This window comes from Anser cygnoides, chromosome 20 (assembly GCF_040182565.1).
Source record: "Anser cygnoides isolate HZ-2024a breed goose chromosome 20, Taihu_goose_T2T_genome, whole genome shotgun sequence".
NCBI classification, from domain to species: Eukaryota; Metazoa; Chordata; class Aves; order Anseriformes; family Anatidae; genus Anser; species Anser cygnoides.
This window is the reverse complement of record NC_089892.1, coordinates 5368183-5393131: the sequence shown is the minus strand read 5'-3', so window position 1 is coordinate 5393131 and position 24949 is coordinate 5368183. Positions and strand designations below refer to the sequence as shown.

Sequence of the window (24949 nt, the reverse complement as noted above, 5' to 3'; positions counted from 1 at the left end):
CTGATCTTAAGAGATGAGGGGAGGCTTCTCCATTACACTGGAGAGTTCTTCCAGTTTAAGCACTTCTATGCGTCACTTTCTGTCCTCAGGCAACTTGTATGTCCTTGAAGGGCTTTAGACCTGAAGCCAGGGTAAAACACTACTATCAAAACACGGTAGCAAACGTTCATGAAGCTGGCCTTTGCAGAAGCTTTTAATCCTGCATTTTTATATGCAGTTGCTTTGCACAGTAACTTGTCTAAGTGGTGATGAGCAGATCTTTACTTTAAAACTGACTACCTAAGTTAAGATTTTTTTCTTGGTAAGTGCTAGTTTTGTGCTGAAGGATGGATGTCTTTTATAACAATAAAGACATCAGTCTATTATTACCTGCTATATGTATGTTTACTATAACTTGATTATTGTGCATGCTTGCTGTCTCACAGCTAAGTACTGGTGTTTTTATGTAAAGCAAGTAGAGATTCCTTTGCACTGTGCAAGCATGAATAATTCCACCCTGTAGTACAGCTCTGGAGAACGAGTTGATTTTATATTCAAGCGTTCAAGAGGCCCAGAATGTGGTGCTCTGTGGATAGTCTCTTAATTTGGTTGCAGTTCTTTACATGTATTGGGTACTTTTCTTATCCCAGACTTACGTAACAAATTATCCTGCAGTTTGGAAGCTCTGTGGCAGTTACTTTTAAAAATAATACCGTGCCATGTGACAAGATGAACAGCCCTGTTGTAGAGATTGTCTACTTGGAAATCTAATTTTTCTTCTTTCTTTCTGCACTGTTGTTTACTTGATATTCTTGTCCCCTTTTTGCCTCTGTTTTGCTCAGGTGGCTTCGGTGCTGCTCCAGTGTTTGGCAGCCCTCCCACTTTTGGGGGATCCCCTGGGTTTGGAGGGGTGCCAGCATTCGGTTCAGCCCCAACCTTTTCAAGCCCTCTGGGCTCGACGGGAGGCAAAGTGTTCGGCGAGGGTACAGCAGCAGCCAGCGCTGGAGGATTTGGGTAAGCCAACCAGGGTCCAGGGTTTGGGAAAGTAATATCCTTGCATGACAACTGCTCTTACGCTTAGTTACCTCTCCAGTAAGGTAAGGAATGTATTCTGTGATTGAATGCTAAGCTCTAAGTGTCCTTGTTCCGCCCCTTCACCCTGCCCCAGAAAAAAAAAATCAAAAAAGAAAATGGCATAAACCAAAAACCTTAACCCCAAAGGAAATAATGTGTATGATCTCATTTTAATGCTGAAACTACTTTGTTGAATCTTTAGCTTTAGCGATTGGGAAAGGGGGGGAATGTGAGTCATCTTATGTGTGTAAGTGGAGGCAGGAATATTTTCTGTGCACACTTGATGTGTTCAAGTCTAGACCTACAAATTATGCCAAGCAAGGAAAGTAACAAATATCGTCTGTGACGCTGTCTAGTCACCTTATCCACTTGTGAGATCTGGGCTGGAGATACTAATGAGAATTCAGCCTGTTCTCTCACCTTTGGAGGCTGGGAGGAGGAACTTGTAACAGCCGGTGGTCCCAGGGTGATTTGTGTTTATCTCGCATTGATTGTTTTTTACCTGATTCTTTACCTCTTAAGCTTGTGCTTGGCACCAAAGTAGACAGCGCTTTATTTACTGAGATAAAGAAGGAATAGAGAATTTCAAACCTTGCAAAGCGACTTGTGCAATAGGCAGCAAACCCACCTCTTCGCCACTGGGCCACCAGCAAGCAACTCTCCATCATGTCCTATATTCAGACTGAACAGACTCAATTAAAAACAGAAAAACATGGAGTGAAAAAAGGAAATGGGTTATCTTCCCAGTCCTAGTGTTTTCATATTTCACAAGTGTTTGCCTTTGGTTCTGGGAGGAACTACCTTTACGTAAGGCACATTAAACATCCTGAACTGTACTTGTTGATCCCCCCATGAGGGCAGATACCCATCTGCCAGGGCACCCTTGAGCTGTGGGAGGCTTCAGCTAGGTTCTTTAGCAACATCCTGAACTCTGGTGCAGCAAATTGGCGAGTCCCTTTGGAAAGGTAAAAATAGAGGCAGCTTAATTAGATCCCCACGAAGAAGGATGCGCTTGTAGAGATGACTTTACTTCAGTTCAATTGGTATTTTTGTTCAGTTCCCACTTTCAGCCACTGTGCTGCATGATTTTGTGCTGAAACTGGATGCACTCAGATAAAATGTTTGAAGTTTAAAGATGGGAACTTAAAGCTTAAAGAACAAGGAGCAGAGAGATGCAAATGGACGTCTTGCATAAGGAGTCTGCCGACTCAAGAAAGAGAATTCAGTGGCTTGACTTGTGGGAAGTTTGGGGGAGTTTCTTCTATATTAGAAAGGTGTAGCCTTGGTCTGATATTTTCAGAACTGCCTAAGGAATTTGATTTTCACTTTAAAAAATTCAAAATAGTGTATGCAAAATCCCCAGACGAGTTTGCAAATCTTGTTGTAAAGTTTTAAGCAATTGTTTAACTCTGGAGTATAATTTAGCATCTGTGCAACACTTTTAAAATCCCACATCCAGTGAAGTTACTTGCTAGTACGTTGTGCAATATTAGCTCCAAACTCCTCAAAACACCTTGCTAACTTAAATATGTGGTTCATTGCTCCTTCAGTTCTGAAGAATCTGCGTCACTTGATAAATAACTTAGGTATCAAAAATAGAAACCACTGCACTTCTGTAAAGTCTGAAATTCAGACTGTTTGTGATAATAAAGGTTTTGCTTTCATAAACTAACCTCAAGTGCTTCTCAATTCAGTTTTGTGTAGGAGCTTTACAAAAGACCTGAAAATCTGGGTGAGATAGGTTTAAATTGTTACTAGGCAATGACTGTATCTCACGTCTTTTATATGTTTTAAAAAAAAAAAGTCCATAGCCTAAACTGCTTCTCTACTGTGCTTAGCTTTTTTCAACAGACAGCTTCTTACAGTTGCAGCTGGAAGAAGTAGTTTGAACCACACTTCCATGTCACTTTTCACCACTGCTTCCTTTCACCGAGTAGACATGATTTGTGTATTTCATGGCGTAGTCCTGAGGAGACAGAGCACTGTAAAAGCCTCTTGTTCTCAAATGCGTACCACTACCTGGCTCCCTTTTTAATAAAACCAACAAAACCTGTTCTGTCCTTGCTGAGAAAATCACGTTTGAGGTTCGGAGCTGAAGCAGTCTGCAAGCTGCATGGGTCAGGAACCAGACCAGAGGTCCAGGGGTTGGTTAACAGGGCCAGAGGTATAAAATCACTAAACCACCCAGAACAGCTAATGCTGTGTATGGAAGTAGTGTGTACAGTCAGCTGCATCTAGGATAGAGGAGGGGTGACGTCCTTTACCAGGTGAATTGCTTGTCACACTGCTACAAGGGTTGTCCTGTATCTGGAAAGATATGTTTTGATGTTTTCGTTGCCTTTTTTTTTTTTAAATATCTACTAGATTTGGATGGATGGAGAGGTGGGTTAATGTGCTGTCGGTTCATATTTTCTGTCAGAAATGACAGTGTCTGTGAAGCACAGCCTTGCAAAGCTGGAACACCATTTAACTTGGCCCCCAGTCTGTGCAGAGCAGGACTCGTACTGTATTAGTGCTCGTAGCATTGTGTGCTTGCAGGTCTTTTAGAGGAGCTTGTCATTTGAATAGTTTGTGTCTGCATTTTGCCTGGTTTAAGAGAGAAACACTTGAAGCTTCTATTTGAGTGCACCTCTTACGTTCAGAATTGGAAGTGTATGTGGGGGGCAGAGAACTATAATGCATATCATGGTCTCATTAGCGTGTCATGCTGATAGCTCTATAATGCTTGGTTGGATGAAGTGGGTGGAGAAGAGACCAATTTCCATATATAAAAATGTATTTCTTTTTTCAGTCCCCAAAAGCGATTAGGGAAATAATCCAAAAGTGGTGGGGAAAAGTGCTAGGTAGGTGCAGATCTTCAGGAAAGCATTGGAGCTCTGTGTACTTCAAAAGGGGCTGGGGAGAGAAAGGAATTGAGAAATCTGCAGACAGTTTACGTGGGCAGTGGGTAAAGCACTATCCGAAAGTTGTAATTCTGAGTTCTGCAGCTGGGCTCTGCTTTATGCTCTGGCCATGAGCAACTCATAGCAAATGGCTGTTTGCTGTCCTATTTGTGAAATGAAATGATGCTGTACTTCTGAGCTTGAAGGGTGAAAAATAACTCAGAGGCTGAATTAAGGTACTGCGTTTGATGGCTGAGGTTGGTTTTCCCAAGCGTTTGAAAATGTACCCTGTGTAAGCATGAATACATCTGCCCATCTCCCGGGTATCCATTCAGAAAGGGAACTGAACAGACATTCATGTGTGCAACAGTCCGTCCCAAACCAGGAAATCCGTTTCCAGAATGAAGAATTATAATTCTTCGTATCAAGGGGTCTTGCTCTTTTGATGTGTCCTAGGTTTAAGGAATGCACTGTTTTCATTGTGGGTGTGGGGACAAACTTCCACTATAAGTGAAAATGTGCTTCTAAACACAAATTTTCTCTTTAAACTGCAGGTTTGGTGGTACCAGTAACAACACAGCATCGTTTGGCACGCTAGCAAATCAAAATACCCCAACGTTTGGATCGCTGTCACAACAGGGTACTGGTTTCGGCACGCAAAGCAGTGGATTCTCGGCTTTCGGGACAGGTGGAGGAGGTAGGAGAAGATAAAGTGTAATGAACCTAATGCAGGTCCTAGGTCTCCAGGTTTCCCTGGCACTCAGGTGCGATTGCTTAGCTCCCTGTCAAAAATCTATTTGAGCCTGGTCCTGCTGTAGAAGTCATTGTGGCCTGGAGAAATCAGCTGCAGTTGGAGTCTAGTGTCTTCTCAGACTTAATCTCATGATTCCCCCACAGCAAATAAGCTGTGTGGCATGTGGATAAATCACTCTTCTTCTGCGTACTGCATCTGATTATTGCTTTTCACCCCTTTTTGTGGAGTTGTTCGTTCTTCTCAAAGGAAAATGTCGAGAAATACCACCTCTTCAGTAGCATATGCATGGGTAGCTGTATGCAAGTACTTAGTGTCAAAAGAACATGCACTGCAAAATTGAGCTAGAACACTGATAGCCTTTTTTTTTTTTTATCTAATGAAGTTCAGTGAAGCAGCTTTGATTTACACAGGGCTGAGAACAGAGCCTTTGAGAGAAGATGCATTCATTGGTGGTCTGTCACCACTGGCTTGCATTAAGCACAAACTCCATCTTCAGAAAGCAGCCCTCTGTTTTCACGGAGAGGCGAATAAACCAGGCTCATTGTATGCAGTTGCTACTGATAAATAAACATAGCCGATTACCAGTGAAAGAAAAGCACTCAAGAACTGAGGCAAGTCACTTTTCTTCTAGATGGAGATTTGACTTCCATTGTTTGCCCATCACTCTTTCCCTGGCCTAAGGCAGGAAAGAAATGTTTTTCAATCAGTGTGTGGGAGGGGACATTTACTACACATCTTAAGCATTCATTTTACCATTTAACAATGATTTTTCTAATCTTGCATTTCTTTCAGGGTTTGGTTTTGGATCAACTAACACGTAAGTAACATTTTGTGTCTAATTCTTCATTAAAAATACAAATAGAAACAGAATGGAATAGTTGAATGGCGTACAAGAGAAAGTTTTGGAAGTAGCAGTAACATACTAGTTCTGGCTTCCTTTTTAGTGTTACTGCATAGAGCTCAAAGTCCACGCTCTGAATGTGTGCTTCCCAGTGAGGTTAATCTCTCATATAAGAGAGACGTGATGTGTGTGTTCAAGCTGTTTGTGTGAATCTAGTATCTACTCCATTTGTCGGATTGAAACAAGGTGTGAAATGAATTGGCACCTTTCTGGCTGAATTGAGATGGTGATTTACAGTTAAGAACTGGACTAAGGGCTGAATGAAGTTAACTTTGTGATCCACTCTGCCACTGGCCTGCTGGATTACTTTTGGCAAGATTTTTAAACATTGTTTCCCTGTCAAGTAGGGAACATAATATCTCTCCAGATGGTTGGCTCCACAATAAGCATAATTATATCTAGCTAGCATGTGTTGATGCAGTGTCAGGTAAAAGATGCTGGAAAAATCAACGCGTTCTCAGAATAAGCTTCTGATACTCAGGACACTGGAAGAATACAGCCTGAGGGAGACTCTAGCACTCATTGCTGGTTTTTTTTTTTCTGTTCTACAGATCTTCCTCTGGATTTAGTGGATGGAGAAGCTAAGAACATCCTGAACTCTCCTGTAGAACTGTGCTGTAGCTCCTACGTTCATGAGTCACCTATGTGATCAATATCCAAACAGCTTTTCTTTTAAATATAAATTCTGACTTTAAAAAAAAAAAGATTGTGCTTATTTTTTATGCAAAACTTGTTCTCTATATTAAACTATTTTATCTGCCTTGATATTATTTGTGTTGAAAGGGTTTTATCTCCCTGGATCTTGAAGAAATACATGTAAGGTGTGATAACCAGCTGCATACTGGTAGCTTGCTGGTAGCTTTGCTTTTTGTTGTTCTTCCTTATGCCCAGACAAGGGAGTATCTCAAGTCGGGTCTGATACAAACCAGCACATTGAAGCAAATGACCGGTTATCCTAGGCTCTTAAGAAGGGGCTAAAGTTTGCCCTGCTAATTTTAAGTATAGGATGGGGCACATGCTTATCTCACTGAAGTGCTAAAACTGAGTCATGTGTGAGCCAGAAGCTTAGTGGAGAAATAGGAAATTATCTGAGAAGAAACTGGCAGCGTGCAGAACACGTTCCCATGGCAGTAACATTCAGAGAAGAGGTGGGAAGTAAAAGCTTTCTCGTTTTTACCTTCCTGTAAATTTCACAGAACTCAGAAATTTGAACTCAGGTTATGGGGAAAACTTCTGGCCCTTGAATTAGGAATGTGACCTCCATCCAGAGGCAGTAGTGATTTTGCAGCTCATGACTTAGGCTGTTGGTGTCTACCATCAGCTATGTTTTTTCCTAACATGTATGAGATTGTACTTTTTCCCCGTAGCTCTTAGCTTCAGTCAATAACGTTTGTGAAATTCTCATGTGTTTATACCCGAACATATTGAGCAAATGTTTTAAAGAATGCCCTGAAGGCGTTCTGGACAAACACTTTTTCTATTTGATGCATCTGACCTCCATGAAACCTCTAAATGATGTAATGGGTTTTTGTTGCACTGTGAAAAATGCATTTGAAGTAATGGTTTATGTATTAGCTGAATACATGCAGATTGGATGGTTTTATCTTGTTGGTCCTAATAGGACGTTTCGGGGTACTTCTGCTTTTTCTATTTTCAGCAGAAATATTCTAACGTTTCATTTTTTGAATAGCGTACAATATGATGACGAGTGTCATTTTTGGGTTTGGTTGGCAAGTGGGCATGTAATCTGGAATTGTAAATAGCTGATAATTGCTTGTTTTCGCATCCAGTGTTATGAACTAAACGATTGTATCTATCAACAGCTCCTGAAGAACGCTTTTTTTCAAGTCGACCTAAAAAGTGAGCTTTCAACATAACTCCTGTCCTAGTTGTAGAAAATGTCCTTCATGTCTCTCTGCACCTGGGAATGACAGGAGTTAGGTTCCCTTTAAAAAGGAAGACCACTGAGATGCGGTGAGTGTTGTGTATAAGGAGGGCTTATTTTTAGATGTGGAGAGGCTTTGCAGGACACTAGGCGCTCAGGCTTTTACATATGCCCTGGATTTCTGAACCCTGGCATGCTGTGCGTCGTGCTCAAGGCAGCACTACTGTGCGGGTTTTGTTCTTCACCTTTCCTTCTAATGGAAGAGGGGGGCTGCCAGCAGCCCTGGGACCACAGCACTGGGACTGAGATGAAAATTTGCTGGTTTGGAGATGGTAGAAAAAGCTGGAGAGATTGAAGTTTGCGCTCCCAGCATGTCCTCCTTGACCATACAAAATTTCTTAAGGCCTAGAGGTGATACCACTGTTCTGTTTTCCTTCCTCACTATAAATAGCAGCTGGCCCGAACCACTGACCTTAAATTCTTTGCGTTAATCTCCCATCGCTGTGGCATGCGACACCTCCTAGCAAGGCCATATCAGCTGTGCTCCCCCAGATAGCTAATAAACCTCTTGCTATGGAGAAGATTGGCTTGGTAAGAATGTGATGTTGGCATGCTGAGCCATTTAAAGTTTCTCTTTTGGAATGATGGGAGCAGTTGGGGGTTGTCCCTGCCGTGCTGTTTGGTACCTGTTTAACTCTTTTTCCCTCTGCAAGTGAAAGGCCGTAATAATTACTCCAGATTCTGTTCAAACGAGTTGTTTTGTTACAGTGCTTCTGAGATCATGGCTGAAACGAGCCAGCCCCCTGAACTATCTGCCCTTGAGAAATGGGTGCTGCTCCTGGTTTCCATAGCAGCTGCTGGAGGAGCTGAGCAGCACAGCGGCTGATCGTGACCATAAGCCTACAGGAATATGCACAAAACAGCAAAGTCAACTCTGAAAAGTCTGCATTTTTATTAGATGACTCAAGAGCTTGGCGAGTGTGTGCGCTGCCTGGCTGGTGGCTGCCAGAAGCTGTTGCGGTCTGTCATCTGTGTTGGGTGGCCTGTGATCTCGTGGCCCCTGTCCAGTGCTCGTGGACAGATGTCCACCAAAGAACAAAGCTGCTAACAAAGTCAGCTCCCATCTTGGCAGACCCGGTGAAGAAGCCAAGGGCTCACAGGGCTTGGAGCCCTTATTTCATTAGCTCTGTTGTCCACGCTGGTTGATCTTCAAAGAAATAATGGCAGCTGTTCCAGGACTGCTCCGAAGGAGCTGATCACTTCGTCTTGAGTGAATGTGGTTGTGCCTTTTTTTGGCCGTATCAGTAACAGAGGAAATCTTCCAAGGCTTTTCTCAAAGGCAGAGGTTCTTAGTCATTTTTAATGGAAGAAAACCAGTTATTTGTTCCCCTCACCCGAGATGTTGAGTGCTGGTGAGGCTGTGCCGTGGCAGAGCTCTGGTGGTGGTGGTACAGACGTGGGTGGGGGGGAGCCCGAGGCGCAGGGAGGATTTCCTCACCCTCGGAGAGACCAGGCTGGGTATTTCTGCTTCCTCAAAGGCTAGAAGAGCAACAAAGAAAAAAAGGCTTTATTTGGGGGGGAACGGATGACACAAAGAGGGTTTGTGCTTTATCACAAATGCTTTATCACAAAGAGGAAAATTATTTCATCTCCTGTCTTAAATGTTTTTGCATTAGAAGGCTTGGTGTTCCAGAAGGCAGGTGCCTCACAGAGGACTGGTCGTCTCACTGTGAGCCCCTCGCCCTGTCAGCCCGTGCCTCTGTCCCTGCTGGAGCAGGCCCGTGGGCTGAAGCGATGTTTTATTTATCCCTTCTTGGTTTTCATGGCGCCTGCCCTTGTGCATCGCTTTCAGCATTTCATGCAAGGGAAAATAATCCTGCCCGGGGCTCGGGCACGGCAGCATTTGGTAGCGCTGAGGGAGTTTCTGTTCCTAAATAAATGTCACATTGAGCCCCAGGGGCTGGGAAGAGGCAACAGCAGCTCGGCAGGGCTGAGCAGCCCTCCTCCAGCCCTCTGGTCCTCCTCACCTCCCCACCCGAGAGCGTTCCAACTCGCACGGGCACTGGAGAGGTTTCTGGAGTGATTTCAGGAACAGGGAAGGCCCCAGGGGCTGGGACCCGTTGAGAAAAGACCAAATGTTCCCCGCTGCAGGGTGAGCGTGGACATCTCGCTGTGGTTTTCCCCTCTGCACACCTGCGTGTGCCAGTGCAGTTTCGGCTCGGCTCCCTGATGGGCCCCAGGGTTACTCAGCGCGTTTCCTGTCTCACACCATCCACACCTCGTTTTTCTGCAGCTTTCAGGAGGTTGCACAGCTCTGCAAGCATGTCTGGCTCCTGCTGGAAAGCCTGGCCTTCTCCTTGCATGCCTTTATCACGGGTGGGCACAATTTGTGCAGCCAGCATCTGCATCTGAGCTCGTAACGCTTCCTGCGAATGAGATTTGAATCAAGTGCCTTGCCAGCCAGCTTCTTCCTCAAATAATACGAACGGGTTCTCCGTGAGCCCAGCTGCTGCAGTAGGCAGTGGGGGCTCATGGCCGTGGGCTGGGCTCTGCCCTCAGTGCTCTTTACTCCTGCCTAAGCACAGCGTCCTTCTGGAAGCACCCTCTTTTGGATAAGGGGGCTGGAGTCATGCCGTGCTCGGTGGCTGTCGAAGAATTGAGCTGGTAGGAAAGGGTCTGCCTCAGGGCAGCTCTGCTTTGCAGGTGCCAGGAGCTTCCAGTGTCACCGTGCTGGGATTAAATGGGTGTTAGCAAGGTCAGAGGTGAAACAAGCCACTAATATATTTTGAAGGGGAAATGCAAGGCCACCCCAAAATTATGAATTGTTGTAGGTTTGGACCTGGCTCCCCAGAGCTGCTCTGCTGTGTTTGCCAGGGCTCCGCACCCAACAGGCTGCTGGGGGGCACTTGGCCGATTTTTAAAGGCAGCCTTGGGAACCTTGGTGCAGGCTGTCGGAGGAGCTCTGTTCTAATTATGTGCACGCAGCGCATGGCACGGTGTGGGTTTTGAGTAGATGCTTCAAGGTTCTGCAATCCATGTCAGTGTGTTGCTGAAAAATACTTGCTTTAAAGCTTGAAAACATGGAGGGATAAAAGCGGTGTTTGCAGCTGCTGCATGTGCACAGCTTACCAAGATGTGAGATAGAAGAAATAGGAAACAAAACCTGATTTGCGTCAGCAGAGGGAAGTCCCCTGCAAAAAGTTTTGGGCAAGGCCAGTGGAGGCAAGCAGGGTATTTCTGCAAATCAAGGAACCGTTGCCTGCCTGCTTCAAACCAAGGTTAGAAAATCACGAAGCGAGCAGTAAAACCTCTAGAAGGGTGCGGCTTCAGCTGGAGCCTCAGCATCCGCGAGCGCACAGGCGTCGGGGATTTATTCCGGCATCACCCCGGCTCTGCTGGGTCTGGCAGCCGATGTCCTTCCCCCCCTCCTGATCCTTCCAGGAGGTTTTTAGTGTCTCCGTGCAGACAATAAGTGCCCCGGCGTTTTCAGGGTGTCACCCAAAGCAGCTGTGCGCTGCCTCGGATCCCCTCTCCCCCTCCTCCCTCCGAAAGTAGGACATCTAAATTTAGCCTGCTATCAACAGATGAGGCTGGAGAGTTTCCACTGTGGAAACGAATCCCACTCAGAACCTGTCCTCTCGTCTGTGCGGGCTCCGTCCGTGCAAATTCCTTTCCCCGAGCCGTGCCCTCCCCTGCGCTTCGCTTCCCCCCTTCCCCTGCAGCGTTTGTGTCTGTTACGCCGCTGTGTGCTGGCGTGGCCCTGCCAAGCAGGGTACGTGGCTGCTGTTCATGTCTCATGCCCACACGTACCCAGGAGTTTTGCAGGCTGGGAGCAGCTCGGCTGCTGCTGGCAGAAGCATGCAAGAAAGGCTTTCGGGCTGCAAAGGCTGGCTACAACCTCAGAAGGGTGCAGCAGGCTCTCCTTACTCCAGGCAGGTCGCCTCTCTGCAGATGCAGCATTTACAGCTACCGCTCGTCTTCTGCTAAAGAAGCAAGCAGCAGCAGGAAGCTGAACTGTGGAAGTTCAGCTGCTGTCTGCCCCCGGAGCTGCTCCAACCACATCAGCGCCGTCCTTCCATCACAAGGCACGCGGCAGCATGGTAATGAAAAATGCAGGATGCTGGCTGGTATTTTTAACCAGAAACCTCCTCTCTATCTGATGCAGCGTAAGAGCTGAAACAGAGAGAAAATGCACTCCCGGTAAACAGGGTGTTTATCAGTCTTGAAAACGTGAGCGCAGAGGTGGTGGAACTTTTTGGGTAAAAACAGCCACCGCCCTAACGACACCAGGCAGACGCGTTTGAAAATTTCACTTTATTTTTTCTGTCTGTTATAAAAGCAGGGTTTTGTTTTTACATCGCCGTAAGTGTCCAGACTTGGTACATCGTGGTTTTGTTTTCACAGTATCTCTGCAAGACCAAGGACGATTCTTATTGCTGCGCCGCGAACCAGGGCAAGGATGGCCGGGAGGACGCGGCGCTCGGGCAGCCCTCGGAGTGCTGCCGGGGCCAGCCTCGCTCTCTGCTGCACTGGCTGAACGGGTCTAACCCTCCCCACCACTGCTTGGTACCTTGGTTCGCTCTGCTGGGCTCCTGCCCCCGTCTGGGTGTCGGGAGCAGGAAGGTGGGGAGAGCAGGAGCGGTGCTGGGTACCGCAGGTGGGAGCGGTGAGGCTGCTGGCCCCGCTGGGCAGGGGCGGTCTCAGGTGCAGGGTACCCCATGGTGGTGCTCCATCACTCCCCCAGGGCAACCCCAGGCACCCCAGCTTGGCTGCGCAAAGCTGCCCGAGCAGGAGCTCGCTTTACCTCTGCTGACTGCAGCCGCTCGGTGCAGGATGCCCTGGGCCCCCGTTCTAACCAGCCCCACGAGCAGCGGTGTCTGTAGCGCCTGTCACTTCCAGCCACCATTCCTTTTATATTCAAACGATCTGTCCTCGTCAGTTTTGCAATGAAGCAGCATTGGAAAAAAACATCACTTTTAATCACAAAGCATGAAATCTCGAGAGAGGCAGCATCCCTTTTCTGTGCTGCGTCCGGTGGTGTGAATGGAGGTGGGGGGCCACGTTTCAAACTAGGCACGGGATAAAGGCATTCTTTGGGAGGGGAGAAGTCCATGCAAAGCTGACCCCAATGTGAAATTTGAGTTTTATATTTACTACTCAGCTGGGTCTATTCAGTGCAACAGGACAAACTAGCCAGGAGGTTAGCATCGAATTGCATGGATGCATCCAGTTCACCAGGTAAAGGGAGGAGGAACCAGATTTACTTAACGCACTGGGAGAGACTGAGTCCAACACAAAGCTAAGTGGAAAAGGACGTAGGTGTTCCCTGAATGTGATTTTTGGTGACTGAGAAGAAATCTTTCCTTGGAATTCCTTTGTGCAGCTAATTAAGACAACCGGGTCTGCTTTTTTCGACCCATGCTGACATCAGTGAGAACTGTAAGTACTCAGCACCTGGAGACAAAGTGAATACCAGACATAAATACCCCTTCTACTCCCACCCACAAGACTGCCCAGAGTGCATCTAAGCAGTAGCCAAGATGTGTGCAAGTGTTATCAGCTATTCCCCCACAGCTCCCGTTTTGTCCTCTTCTGCGTGTATTGCCTAGGAGAAAATACAGACAAGTCCCGAAGGGCTGTGCCAGTGGAGCTGTAGTTAGGATTTGAATCTGTGTAAGAAAATGGAGTTTAATAGAGACTGTGCAAGTCAACGCCTCCCTAGCCTCATCCTTTATAGTCCCAAAGCCTAGATTTAGGCAACCTTTGGCTCATGGATTTGGGTTTGATCCAGTCCATTTGTCTGCAAGCTGCTTGTGATGCTGGACTTCCTACCATGAAGATCTGCCCGTTGAGGGGGGAGAGGGCAGCTCGGCAGCTGAGCATCTCTGGAAGTGGTGCGAGGAGGAGGGTGGCCTGCCCTGGGCATGGGGTAAGTCATGGGGACCCCGTATCCTTGTCTGCTGGTTTCAGACTGCCGTGGGGGGACAGATCTTCTGGGCACGCTTTCCCCAGGCAGGGGAGATATTGAACCTGTTGCCCGAGTAGATGATATGGCTTTGGAGAAGCAATGAGGGAGAATTTCTTGTTGGTAATGTCCTGTGTGGAAGGTGAAGGTAGCAATAGCAGCTTATCGGTGCCTCTCCGAGGGGAGGCCTCTCAGGAGCCCTGTCCGGACCAGCTAGGCTGGGCCAGGCTCCGATCTGGTGCGCTGAGCCCTCCTCAGTCCTAGCTCCTGAGGCCTTTTTTGACTAGGAGGAAGAAATGTTATCTTCGTGGAAAGAGCTGCAGAGGGAAGGGGAAGTGGAATTCCTCTGCCCGTGTGCTGTGCCCGTCCCCTGCCAGCTACCTCCCCTCCCCTCCTTCCTCAGAAGTGCCTCTGGTTGTCTCTGGTTTAACAAGGACATGGTCCTTGTTAAAACCTACCGGTCCTGACTCGTGCTCCAAATGCACCTTATTTCCTGGAGGAGCTACACCCCACGCTCTGCTCTTTCCCTGCTTGCACCACCTCGGGCCTTCTCCTTCACTACAGACTCGTGTGCCACAACCAGTGGGAACGGTCCCACCGGCGGTCCTGCCTGTGCCCCATTCCTGAAAGTCGTGTAGATCGTGAGGCCATCTGGAAGAGAATGATCTACTAACCCCAGCATGGTTTGTACTGGTAGGAAGAAGAGTTTTTCATAGGTTTGCTTATAGTGTTTGCTAGGAATAGGTGCCTGTTGGTTTCAGACGTGGCTGTTCCTGAATTCTGGCTATTGCAGGGTAGACCTGGTCAATAAGATCTGCCCTCGCTTACACCCATGCATCTCCCCAATGGCTCCAGAAGGATCCCTTTTACATCCTGCTTTTCTTACAGCACTATTGTTTGGATTTCGTGGAAATACAGGGCCGCAGCACCTCACCCGACCACCGTCTGCGCTGGGCCAGGCAGCAGCGGGCTCCTGGGCTAGCCGGGCTGAGCATCCCCCTCTCCCCTTGTGGCCACGATTCCAGCTGTGGGCCTTGCCTGTGAGATTACCCCATGCTGTAATGCCAGTGGGAGACTGAGAACAGAAAGCGCAAGCGGTGCGAGCTTGCTCCCTATCCCTTCCGCGAAGCAGGAGATGGCCTAGCAGCTCCCACTCAAAAGCCATTCTACAGCAGGTTTATTTGCATTGCTTTGAAACTGGGATTACTTCCATGCTTCCTCGTTCCATGTTTTAAAACCAGGAAGATTTATTTCTCTTTTGATCACGCTTTGTGCCCTTTTCATCAGCCTGTGACACGCTGACAATCTATTCCTTGCTCCAAAACTTTTTCCCCAAAAATTCTGTAGAAAGGACATTCTGCCTGGTGATATTTTTTTTTTGTTTTTTTCAAACGTAGCTTTAAGGCAAAAGTTTGGCAATGCAAAGCAAAGTCTACATAAGGCCGCATGACTTGGATTTGCAACTCAGAACCTTACAGCTTAAAAAAAATAATAAATCCCTATCTTAAATAGTCAACTTTTTGCTCCAGGAACTTGTTTCGTTCTCAACCAAAAAGAGAAAAAAAAAAAAAAAAAAAAGACTCTTAAAATCCCAAATAAAATGTTCTTATTGTTCTGGGCAGTCTGGACAAGCTAATGAGACTGAAGTTCAAACAGTAACTAAAGTAGGGAAGAAAAAAAAGAAAGCTCTACGGATAGACATCAGTGTTAGTTTCTTCCCTTAGGAATCCAGTGATGAGACAGACCCCAGTCAAAGGTCTCCTCTTTAGCTTTAGCACAGTGAAATCCGTCCCAATGGGAGAAGGTAGAATGGTTGCATTTGTTGAATGACTAAAAAGTGCAGTTTGATTTTGCTCAGATTACACGTGTTATTATTCTAATACCTAAGTGATTGTTTTGCTTTGTTTTTGTGTTTGTTTGTTTGTTTTTTTCTCCCTTCTGGTGCCGGGACGCCAGGTTTTTATTATCGGTGTTTCGGAGGTATCACCACGAGCGGTGGTCCATCCTTTGGCCTCCACATGAGTACCTGAGCATCATTGGCATTGGGTTTGACAAGGGCACTGGGTGGTATTGGCTCATTCTTGCTAAGGACCTGGGGCTGCTCTTGAGCAGAGGGCTCCTGCAGCTTGGCACGCTGCCCCAGGGGTCTGCTGGGGTTTACCTCTATGCCCAGCCTCATGCGCCATTTGATAGTCTGCAAGGTCACCATCTCGTTGGTGGCTGTGTTGGTGGCAACCAGCCAGGTGGTGAAGCTTTGATCCCGGTGAATGCTCGTGAGCTTGGCCACGTTGCTCTCGCTGACGGGCACGGCCCACGTCACGCTCGGGTAGAAGTTGTCGTTCATGCTGATGTTGAACTTGGACTCCTTCTTCGTGGGCCCCACGATGGTGCAGGTTTCCGTCGTGTTCCCATACCAGGGATAGTTCACTCCGTCTGAGTCGCTGATGGCCTGGATTTTACCATCCAGTAGGTCTGGAAGCTCCCAACTTGACCTGCCATCATCAACAACAAGTTAAGGATAATGCATTAATTAATTGATTTAGAAACACGCAGGACTTAAGGAAGGAGAGGAAGTAGTTGTGAATGCACTCCCCCTTCAGCTTTTACTGCCCTCCCTGCAGGCAGAGCAATTCCCTGCCATTAAAAGGGTGGTTGCAGATTTCCAGGACTGATGGTGAAAGTCTGACCCTGCGGGACTGCGTGCTTGTTGCAGGGACCGGCAACAGTTGGGGACATGCCAGTGTCTGAGGGAGGCTGTAGGGGGAGGTTTTTGGGGAGCCCCGGCCCCCAAAAAGCCCAGTGCTGCAGGGATCCCCCTGCAGCTCCTTGTCTGGGGGCAGAGCTGGTGGGCTCTGGGCTAAGGGACAGGAGAGCCGGGCTAAGCTCTGGACTAAAATCACTCTCGAGGACTCAGCGTGACCGTAAAGCTTCCCTGCTCATTGCTACCTCCTGCCCCAAGGGCTCCCGTCTCCCCTTTCAGCTCTGACTTTCTTTGAGCCCCGGCTGCTAAAACACTTCTTATCCTTCTGGGTGAGCCGCTGGCCCTTCCCGCTGTCCGCGTGGCGCTGGCAGTGTAACCCATCCCTCTGCAGCCCTGGCAGGAGCCCGGTTCAAAGGCTGCGCACCAGGGCTGGGATGAAGTTACGGTAATCAGAGAAACAGAGGGCAGCTGGCTGTAAGGCTGCCCCAGCCCCTCGCTGGTTGCCCTGCTCTGTGCTCGCAAGGCTGGCAGAAAGGTCAGACTTTCTAGCAAGAAAGTAAAGTGAGAACAGTCCTCTGTCACCTTACAGAGCTGGTACAGAACTAGGATTTTTTATTGACTTCCAATCTGATGTTTAAATGGCCAAGGGGAAGTAAATGTCTGAGAGAGAAAAAGGGGTAGATATTCACAGCCTAATGGTCTGAATTTTGGGGTAGACCTGTGTGGTGCCAGGAGTTGGACTCGATGATCCTTGTGGGTCCCTTCCAACTTGGGATATTCTATGATTCTATAATTCTAATGGCACCAAAACGGCACGACCATGACCCACATGCTGGGAATGTGCCAGTAATTTGAGGACCTTTTTTTTTTTTTAAGACCCAGGCTGGTCCAGAGGCTCAAATTCACCTGGGCCACCTCCTGCTCCTGCCAGGCCCCACAGATCCCAGCAGTCCTGCTGCTGGGGGCTGCGGCAGGGCTGGGAAAGGGGACACGGCACAACGGCTTCCCTGCTGGCATCTTCCCTTGGCCTCCTGTGGTGCTCAGGCTCCAGGCTTTGTGCTGAGGTGCTGGGTTTTGGGAGGGAGATGGAGGGGCTGCGTCGGAGCCCACCAGGGTGCCTGTCATGGCCTTCACCCAGAACACGGCGTTGTGGCTTAAAATAGCCTTGGTTGGAGCCAGGTGAGGGACAGGGAAAGTGTATTGCTCCCCCGGTCTGTGTAGGGTGGCGTGGGATGAGCTGCTCCTCTCCAGCGGCTGACACTAATGTGGCCATCTCGGAGGCTGATTGTTAATTAGTTAATGACCGTGAAGTGCCTGCGTGTTTGTAATCACTGGCTTAATCACTGGCTCGTTCGCTAGTCAGCTCTAAGCATCTGGCTGTAGCTGGAAGACACCTTGCAGGATTCATTTCACTGATTTTTTCACGGGAGCGTGGGTCCCTGCAAAAGGCTCCTGTGGATGCCAGGGCGAGCGTTGGGCTGAGGCTGCAGCGGGCTCTGTGCTGAGGGCTGCGAGCAGGGCTGGCATGTGAGGATGAAGGATGCACGGCTGCGGGATGTGAGGCTGCAGGATCGGAGCTGTGGGATCAGAGCTGCCCACTACGGCACCGGGCTGCTGCAGCCTCCTGCGCCCGAGCCTGCAGCCAGCAGGCAGAGGGAGTCCTTTCCCTGGAAGAAAATGCGTACCCAAAGCAGCCAGAAGGAGATCCCCGAGCTGCCCTGCCAGGAGCCCTGCTCCAGCCGGGGGATGCTCGCAGGCTCCCCTCCAAACCAGAGCTGTCCGGGCTCGCTGCACCCCTCTGCAGAGGGAAGAGCTGGTGGGGCTCTGGATGGACTCGGCTGTCCTGGGAAAGATGAACCGGAGGGCATCGGCCACCGAGCTGGTCCCTCTCCCCTGAAACGCTTCAGCGGCTCTTCCTCTGCTTTCAGCAGACCTTTTAGGGTTACTCTCCACAGGCCTGGTTCTCAGCTTGATCGCAGCCCGGGGATGAGATGTGACAATTTCCTGGAGGCTCACGTAAGTGACAGATGTGGTGTGAAGGTGCGGAGATGGAGGCTGCCTGGATGTGGCCGTGCCAAACGGGCTGTGAGGGGCTGATCCCAGCTGGCCCACGTCTGGGGCTGGCAGGCGAAGGAAGGGCAGGACAACTGCTCGAGGCTGTTTTAAAAGCTGGGGATCCTCTGGGAGCTTCCTGGCTCCATCTTCAGCCCCCATGGGCACATCCAGGCTGCAGGCCCTGCTCAGGGTTCAAGCAGGAACAAGCAGGGGGAGCAGGGCCGGGCTGGGCCCAGCAGGCAGGGGCAGGAGGTTGCTTGCAGAACCTACACAGTCCAGCCTCAAACGAAACCTCCCCACCAGCACCAGAGGCTGTGCTCAGCGTGGCCTCAGAGTGTGCTCTGCTTCAGACATGGCGTGGGCAGGGACCGTGGGCAGGGACCGGGAAGAGGAAGCCGGCCTGCCTTTCTTTGAGGAGTGCTCTGGGCCTAATTTGAGCGACTGCGGTTAACCCTGAGGTTTCAAAGCCATCGCACTTATGTGCAGCGCTTAGTAACAAGAAAAGAAAGAAGTGAGGCCTTGTGATGATCCCATGACTGGACCAAAAGGAGAGGCTGCACGAGGGTTGCTGGTGGCTGCCCCTTGCCTGCCAGCCGCGGCAGTAGCCTTCCCTTGCAGGGCTCGTCTGTGTTAAGTAACGTGCCAGTGGCCGGCCTCTGGCTGGCTTTGGGAAGAACGCTATGGAAGGATCTCTGGCTGCATCAGCATCTTTCTGTGATGGTGTCGAGCCAAGGAAAGGCCAGAAAGTGCCCAGTAAACACTTTGCTGACAATAGCAGGGAGCAGGCATGAAAAGGCACCCACCTATCTGGTTTCATCGGCTCACTAGGGCTGAGCAGCTCCAAAAGCGGTAGAGTCCAGCTTGTGATAGTGACAAGCTTGTTCCTGCCGCTCTGAAACCTTCAGTCAGCACGAGCATCACCAGAAACCACAGCATCTCCCCCCTGACAAATGTCCTCTTGCTACCAGGAGGAGGACATTTGAGCTACTTCTCATGGCCCAACAGCAGCCCTGCTGCTGATAGCCATGCTGCTTTAGGCAGCTTTACTCCCCTGCTTCTCATTCAATTACATTTCTTCCTATTCTGCTGTGAGAAACCAAGCCCCTAGCACGTGCTGGGGGGGCAGTGTCCTGTGCAGTGACAGCAGCCCCAGGCACAGCAGCCTCCGGCTCCTTGCATCCAGCAGCGTGATGTGGGTGCAGCGAGCTAACCCCTCCAGGCAGGCATCGGGCACTCGTGCAGCCTCAGCCCCTGCTCCTCAAAGCCAGCTCCTGATCAGTCACGGGGTAGACGGACTTGCAGAACCTCGTGCTTTCCCATGCCCTTCCTTTCCAACAGCTCCCTGACTTAAAAAGCCCTCCTTGGATGCAGCCCTTGCTCGGCACAGACAGAGCCATCGCTCCCCTGACCCCCTGCCTTCCTGCGCTGGGGCTGGTGACTGGCCGAAAGGAGGAAAACCTGATATTCAGAGCTGCTTAATTTGAACTTGTCCTTTACAGTGTCTCTCTCACCTACTCTGGCACGTCAAGCAATTCCAGCCAGGGTTACAGTGGAGAACAGGAAAGAAATTTTAGATGTGGTCGCAGTCTCATCAGCCTGTCCTCCAGCCATGTGCCTCCTGAACCAGGGTGCAGGTAGTAAAACTCCAGAGACCCGACACTAAGCGACTGGGAGGGATTGCTGCTGGTTTAGCTGAGTGGGCTCATGTCAGGGCTGGACAACCTCTTTAGATGGGGTTAGAGCCACAGGCCACATAAGGGCAGCAAAGCCTTTCCCTCAGCCCCCCCTGGAGGGGCAGCTACAGTGAGTTGTCCTCAGCTGGGCAACGCAACCAATTTTTAAATTTTTTTTTTTGTGAATCCGTTTTTGGCTGTTTTCCCTTCCGAGGACCGGGGGTCTATTTTCTTGACAAGTCGCTTTCTCGAGTTCATTGTCTCCCTGCTGCAGGGCACGGAAGATTTAATCTCGCAGGAGAGAGATGCCCGTCAAGGTGCAGCGACGATGCAGTGCTGCCGAGCTGTCCTGGTGAGTCTGCCGGGGGAGCAAATCTACCTGAAACTTCCCAAGATTCTCAGCTGATCGCATTCAAACTCTGATTTATTTCTCGCTCTGTTTTGCATATCACCATCTGCGCTGCTCCTCGCACGTCTCCATGGAGATGAAGAAGCACGACTGGGTGATGCCGTCCCCAACGCTGACGCGGGTCCCACCAGGTCCACGGGTGCCCAGGAGATGCTGCCCGGAGCCGGGTCCTGCTGGTCCTGTGCGGGCTGAACCTCTGTGGCCTGATCCTGATGCTCCATGTTGTGTGTCCCTGGGGAAGGAAGCTGCTGCTCAGGGTAAAACCCTGCTCGGGGTGAGCAGTAACGGCAGCACTGGGACTTGGGGGTTTTCCCCGGTTCTGCATTGAGAGAGGTCAGAGAGCGCTTCCACTTCCTCCTGCCAAGGGTGCTCGTGTTCCTGCCAGCTTATGCTGACTTACAAGCAAAATAACCCCAGCATTTTTGTGTGAGCTGAGCTTTAGTTATTTTCCTCTCCTTCCATTTAAAAACGCTGCATTAAGCCAAAAAATTGTCAGTGCCGCTTTAAACGCGTGTCGAAATTATCCCCTCTGTATCTAACATCCGTATATGAGTCTTATGCACAGCTCCATCTGCTCCAGTATTTCTCAGCTGTTTCTGTCCTCAGCGTAAGGGCAGCTTGTGCACAGCCACGAACTGCAGCGGGCAGGAGTGAAAAACGAATCCAAACCCTGCTGTAAGTTTTCTGTTTACCCCTCACCACTGTGATTAAAAAATCATAAAAAAAAAATAATAAAGGTTGTTCCAGTGGTGTCTCTTCATCGTGGTGAGTTGGGACAAGCAGTCTGTTGGCATAAATCGATGCAGCTCCATGGAGGTCAGTGGAATTATGTGGCCTTGCATCAGCTGAAGGCCCACTCTTTCAGAGAGGCTTGTGTCCTGTCCCTGGCTCTATAGAGGTCTCCCAAGAGTATGTTTCGATGGCATTGAAAGAGGCCTTTCTTCCCAATCACCTTTATTTATAGCTTTCCGATGGTGACACACGTAAAGAAGCAGGGTGGAGGAGCAGACCAATCCTGAATTGTGGCTGGGCAGCTCTTCTGGATCAGCGAAATGTGCCTGAACCTCCCAGGGAGGAATCTTTCTGCTTCCACGACTTTCTGGATAATGGCTCTCCTACACATCTGCAGTGTTTAATTCTGACTACCTGTTTACAGCTTTTAGCTGAAACTTTTGTCTATAGCTCTCAAAGCATTCCAGCAAGGGAAGACCGTACCAAATCCTCCCTTAAAAATAGGGAAACTTGGGTGCAGAGAAGTAAAGCAACATGTCTGGGGTTGCAATCCACAGCAGCACTGTCTAAATAGCTCTCTGCCCTGCCCTCCTTATTCCAGTGGATGCGAGCTGTATTTATACACACCGGACTTTTCTGTTTTCCTTGCAGCTGCTTGCTGAAGGCAGGATTTCTAAATGAGCCTGAGAATTACATATGCAAATCCCGAAGGCCTGGAACTGGGAACATCTGAGCAACAAATTGTCCTTGCTGAAGATGGTTTTGGAGCCAAAAAGCCTACAGATCTCAGGCCTGTTGTAAGTACTTCTAGCATCAAGGTAAGCTCCTCTGCTCCCTCACTGCTCCTGCTTTTGCCAGGTGCTGGAGTTTGCGTCTCGAGGCACTTTCTGCTCGAGCAGGGAGAGGACATGGGGATGGGGTGGGAACAGTCTGTCGCTTACGGCTGCTCCTTGGCGTGCCCTTCCCCACGGCCTGCATCTTCCAACACGCATCTGCTCCGTGTCTGAGCTGCTGAACCTGTGCCTGCATCTGGGCTTGCAGGCAGAAGGCAGGCGAGGGCTGGGATGCGCACGCAGAGCAGATGCTCAGGCCTCCAGGAAGGCACTGCACCAAGTCCGAGTTTGCCCGGCTCTCTAGCCCTCCTCTGCATCCCCACCCTCTCTCAGCCCTCCCCATTCACCTATTTTTTATGTGAACGACTAGCGAGCGGCCGAGCCAGCATCCCCCTCCCGCAGAGCCCTCGGGCTTAGCAGCTGGGAGGGCTGCTTAAACCCGGCCTCTGCACCCTTCCTCCATGCTCCCGGAGGCTGGGCAGCACCGGGGCCTCCAGCCAGCGACCCCACTGCGGGCACGGGGCTGTGGGGCCGGGCAGGTCCCTGCTGCACCCGCAGCCTGCCTGGCACCATGAGCTGCAGAATCGCTGCTCTGTGCAGGCATTCGGCGAGTGGCTGCTGCTGGTGTAACCGTGGGCCAAAGCCTGCAAGGACGGTTGGTGAGCAAACCAGCGGGGGTGCAGTACCGGGGGGGAGAGGACTCCTCGCAGCAGGGAGGTGACATTTTAATTTGACTCATTCTTGCCTCGCTATGACTGTCTGACCAGCAACACGGGGGTTTTGGAGTGCAAACGGCCCCTAGATTCCTCCTACCTTACATATACGTGCACATTCCCGCTCTTACATTATCCAAAATGAAGCTATTTTAAAATTTTTACCCTACTCCAAGGTGATGCAAAGGGTTAAATCAGCAGGGGGTTAAATCCTTCTTGCTCTCTCCCTGCGGGCTGCCTGCTGCTGGGAGCGAAGCAAGCAGGATTCCTCCTGCGCTGTCAACGTGCGCTGCCAGAGCTGGGGGCTGTGGCGCTGGCCGCTGATGGCACACTGCAGCAGCAGCACGGCGTGCCACAAGTGTCAGCCTCCGGGCTTCCCCGGGGCTCGTCAATGCGCAGTTTTAGCTGGGGAGGGATGCAGAGGAGAGGAGCCGGCGCTCAGGGGCCCCCCTCCGTGCCAAGGGTGTTTCAGAGCAGGGGTGCCCTTCGCAGGATTGAGGGAGACCTGGGATCGCAGACCTGGGATTTCAGCCCCCCGGCGCTGCTCAAAAGCTGTTGGGAAATACGGTGCTGCTCTGGGTCGCCAACAAAGCACGTTTTGGGGTTAGCATTTGACTACATTGCCATTAAAAGAGGACACCCACTGCTTTAAAAGGTGCAGGCGCAAGCTCTCCTAATTTATTTATTTTTTTTTTTAGCATAGGAGAAAGTCCTGTTAAGTTTCAGAAGAGCTGGCTTTTAATATCAAACCAACTGGGTTATTGACTTTGGCTTAATCCAGCGCTCCCCAGCCAGGCCGTGGCTCTCCTGCTCTTCCTTCCCGCTAGGCAAATGCCCCCGCACGCGCTCTGGAAATACTTACATGCCCTGTTCCCCATAGTGATTGTAAAATTCCATGTGGCTGCACGCCTGGATCCAGCCCACGATCCAGGTCTCCTTCTTGGGGATGGGGGGCACCAACACTTGCGCAGAGGCTCGGAAGTGGGGGGTCCGGTAGCGCAGGACCACGCTGGAGGACTCGTCGATGCTGGTGGGAATGGGATCGATGGAGGCTTTGACTTCAATCACTGAAATACTTTCCCGGAAAACTTTGGATTTGCAGCTAATACTCTGAATACAGCCCATGGCATACCCTGAATACAGTCCAACGCAGCTCCTAGGGTACTCCAGCAATCCTGGGGAATATTAGGCATTGAAATTATCTGGTGCTAGATCAATTACAGATCTTCTTGGTTTGTAATCTCAGAACCGATATCCATAGGATAGAAAATTCATCATGTAAAGCCTTAATTTGAGTATCTGTCTTACAAGCACTGCTCCTATTTTGAGGTTAGCTGCACTTCAGAAGCAAAAGGGCCTTTAATATTTTTTTCTCCCTTTTAATGACCCTTTAAATCTTTCACTCAAACAGTCTTTGGGTTAAAAAAGAAAAAAGAAAAGTCTCTCGAGTTCAATAAATAACGGTGTTGTTCTTAGATGGTATATTTAGTCCTTCCTTTTCTCAGATGCGGTCTGTCATTCCCCGTCAGACATAGGACTGGCCGGTATTTCCCTTTATTCTTTGGATGAAAAGCAGAATGTTGATAGACACATCTATATAAATAATGAAATAGTTTTTAGCCCCAGCTTGTCACAACCGGTGTGGATTTCCACTTCCTGACTTGCAGTTGTTCACAACTTCCTTTCGCACAAAATTACAATAATAACAGAAAAAAAAAAAAAAAAAGGCGACGGGTGGAAAATGCGAAAAAGAAAAAAAAAAAAAAAAAGAAAGTAGCCCGATCTCCGATTTTGGAGGCTCCTCCGCCAGCGCTGTCAGGGCTTCGGGTCGGTTTTTTTTCCTCTCCTTTTTTTTTTTTTTTTTTTTTTTTTTTTTTTTTTGGTTAATTCCTTCCCCCTTAGAAATAGCCGGCACCATAAATCCCGGCGGCGCTCGGCGGGGCTGTGCGGCGGGGCAGGAGGCGGCGGCGAGCCCCCCCCGCTGCCCCCGCCCTGGGGCCGCTCAGCGCTGCACAATCGCCTCCCGTGACATCCCGGGGGGGGGTCCGGCCTTCCTCCTCCTCCTCCTCCTCCTCCTCCTGGGCGAGCGGCGTCCGCAGGGGTGTCCGACCTTCCTCCTCCTCCTCCTCCTGCTGCTGCTGCTGCTGCTGCGGGCTCAGCCTGCGGGGCTCAGGGGCTGCCCCGCACACGGGGGGGTGCTGCGGGCCGGGGGCGCCCCCCCAGCATCCCGCCGGGCTCACCGCTGCGGGGGCGAGGAGCGCCGGGAGAGGGGCGGGTGGCTGGGGATGGGGGGGGGGGGGAGGCTCCTCGGCGATGGATTTTTTTTTTTTTTTTCTCCCTCTTCTCCTTCGCCTTCTCCGCCGTGCACCCGGGGGGGGGGCTGAGAGGAGCAG

General features: G+C 49.8%; 2 protein-coding genes across 3 annotated transcripts in view; one reads left to right on the top strand and one right to left on the bottom strand.

Moving 5' to 3' along the window:
- Positions 1–6355, top strand: part of NUP214 (nucleoporin 214) — a 45186-nt gene extending 38831 nt beyond the window's left edge. For both annotated transcript variants that reach the window (XM_048051810.2, XM_048051800.2), the window contains exons 33-36: positions 822–993; positions 4490–4632; positions 5482–5506; positions 6142–6355. In XM_048051810.2, coding sequence (XP_047907767.2) covers positions 822–993; positions 4490–4632; positions 5482–5506; positions 6142–6175 — 374 coding nt within the window. In that variant the 3' untranslated portion in view covers positions 6176–6355. The remainder of the gene's footprint in view (positions 1–821; positions 994–4489; positions 4633–5481; positions 5507–6141) is intronic.
- Positions 6356–12432: 6077 nt separating this feature from the next.
- Positions 12433–24278, bottom strand: FAM78A (family with sequence similarity 78 member A). The gene is made up of 2 exons (XM_013193990.3): positions 23419–24278; positions 12433–15932 (listed from the first exon to the last, which is right to left on the bottom strand). Exons 1-2 carry the CDS (start codon positions 23679–23681, stop codon positions 15404–15406), a joined length of 792 nt encoding a protein of 263 aa, XP_013049444.1. The 5' UTR covers positions 23682–24278; the 3' UTR covers positions 12433–15403.
- Positions 24279–24949: the final 671 nt, after the last annotated feature.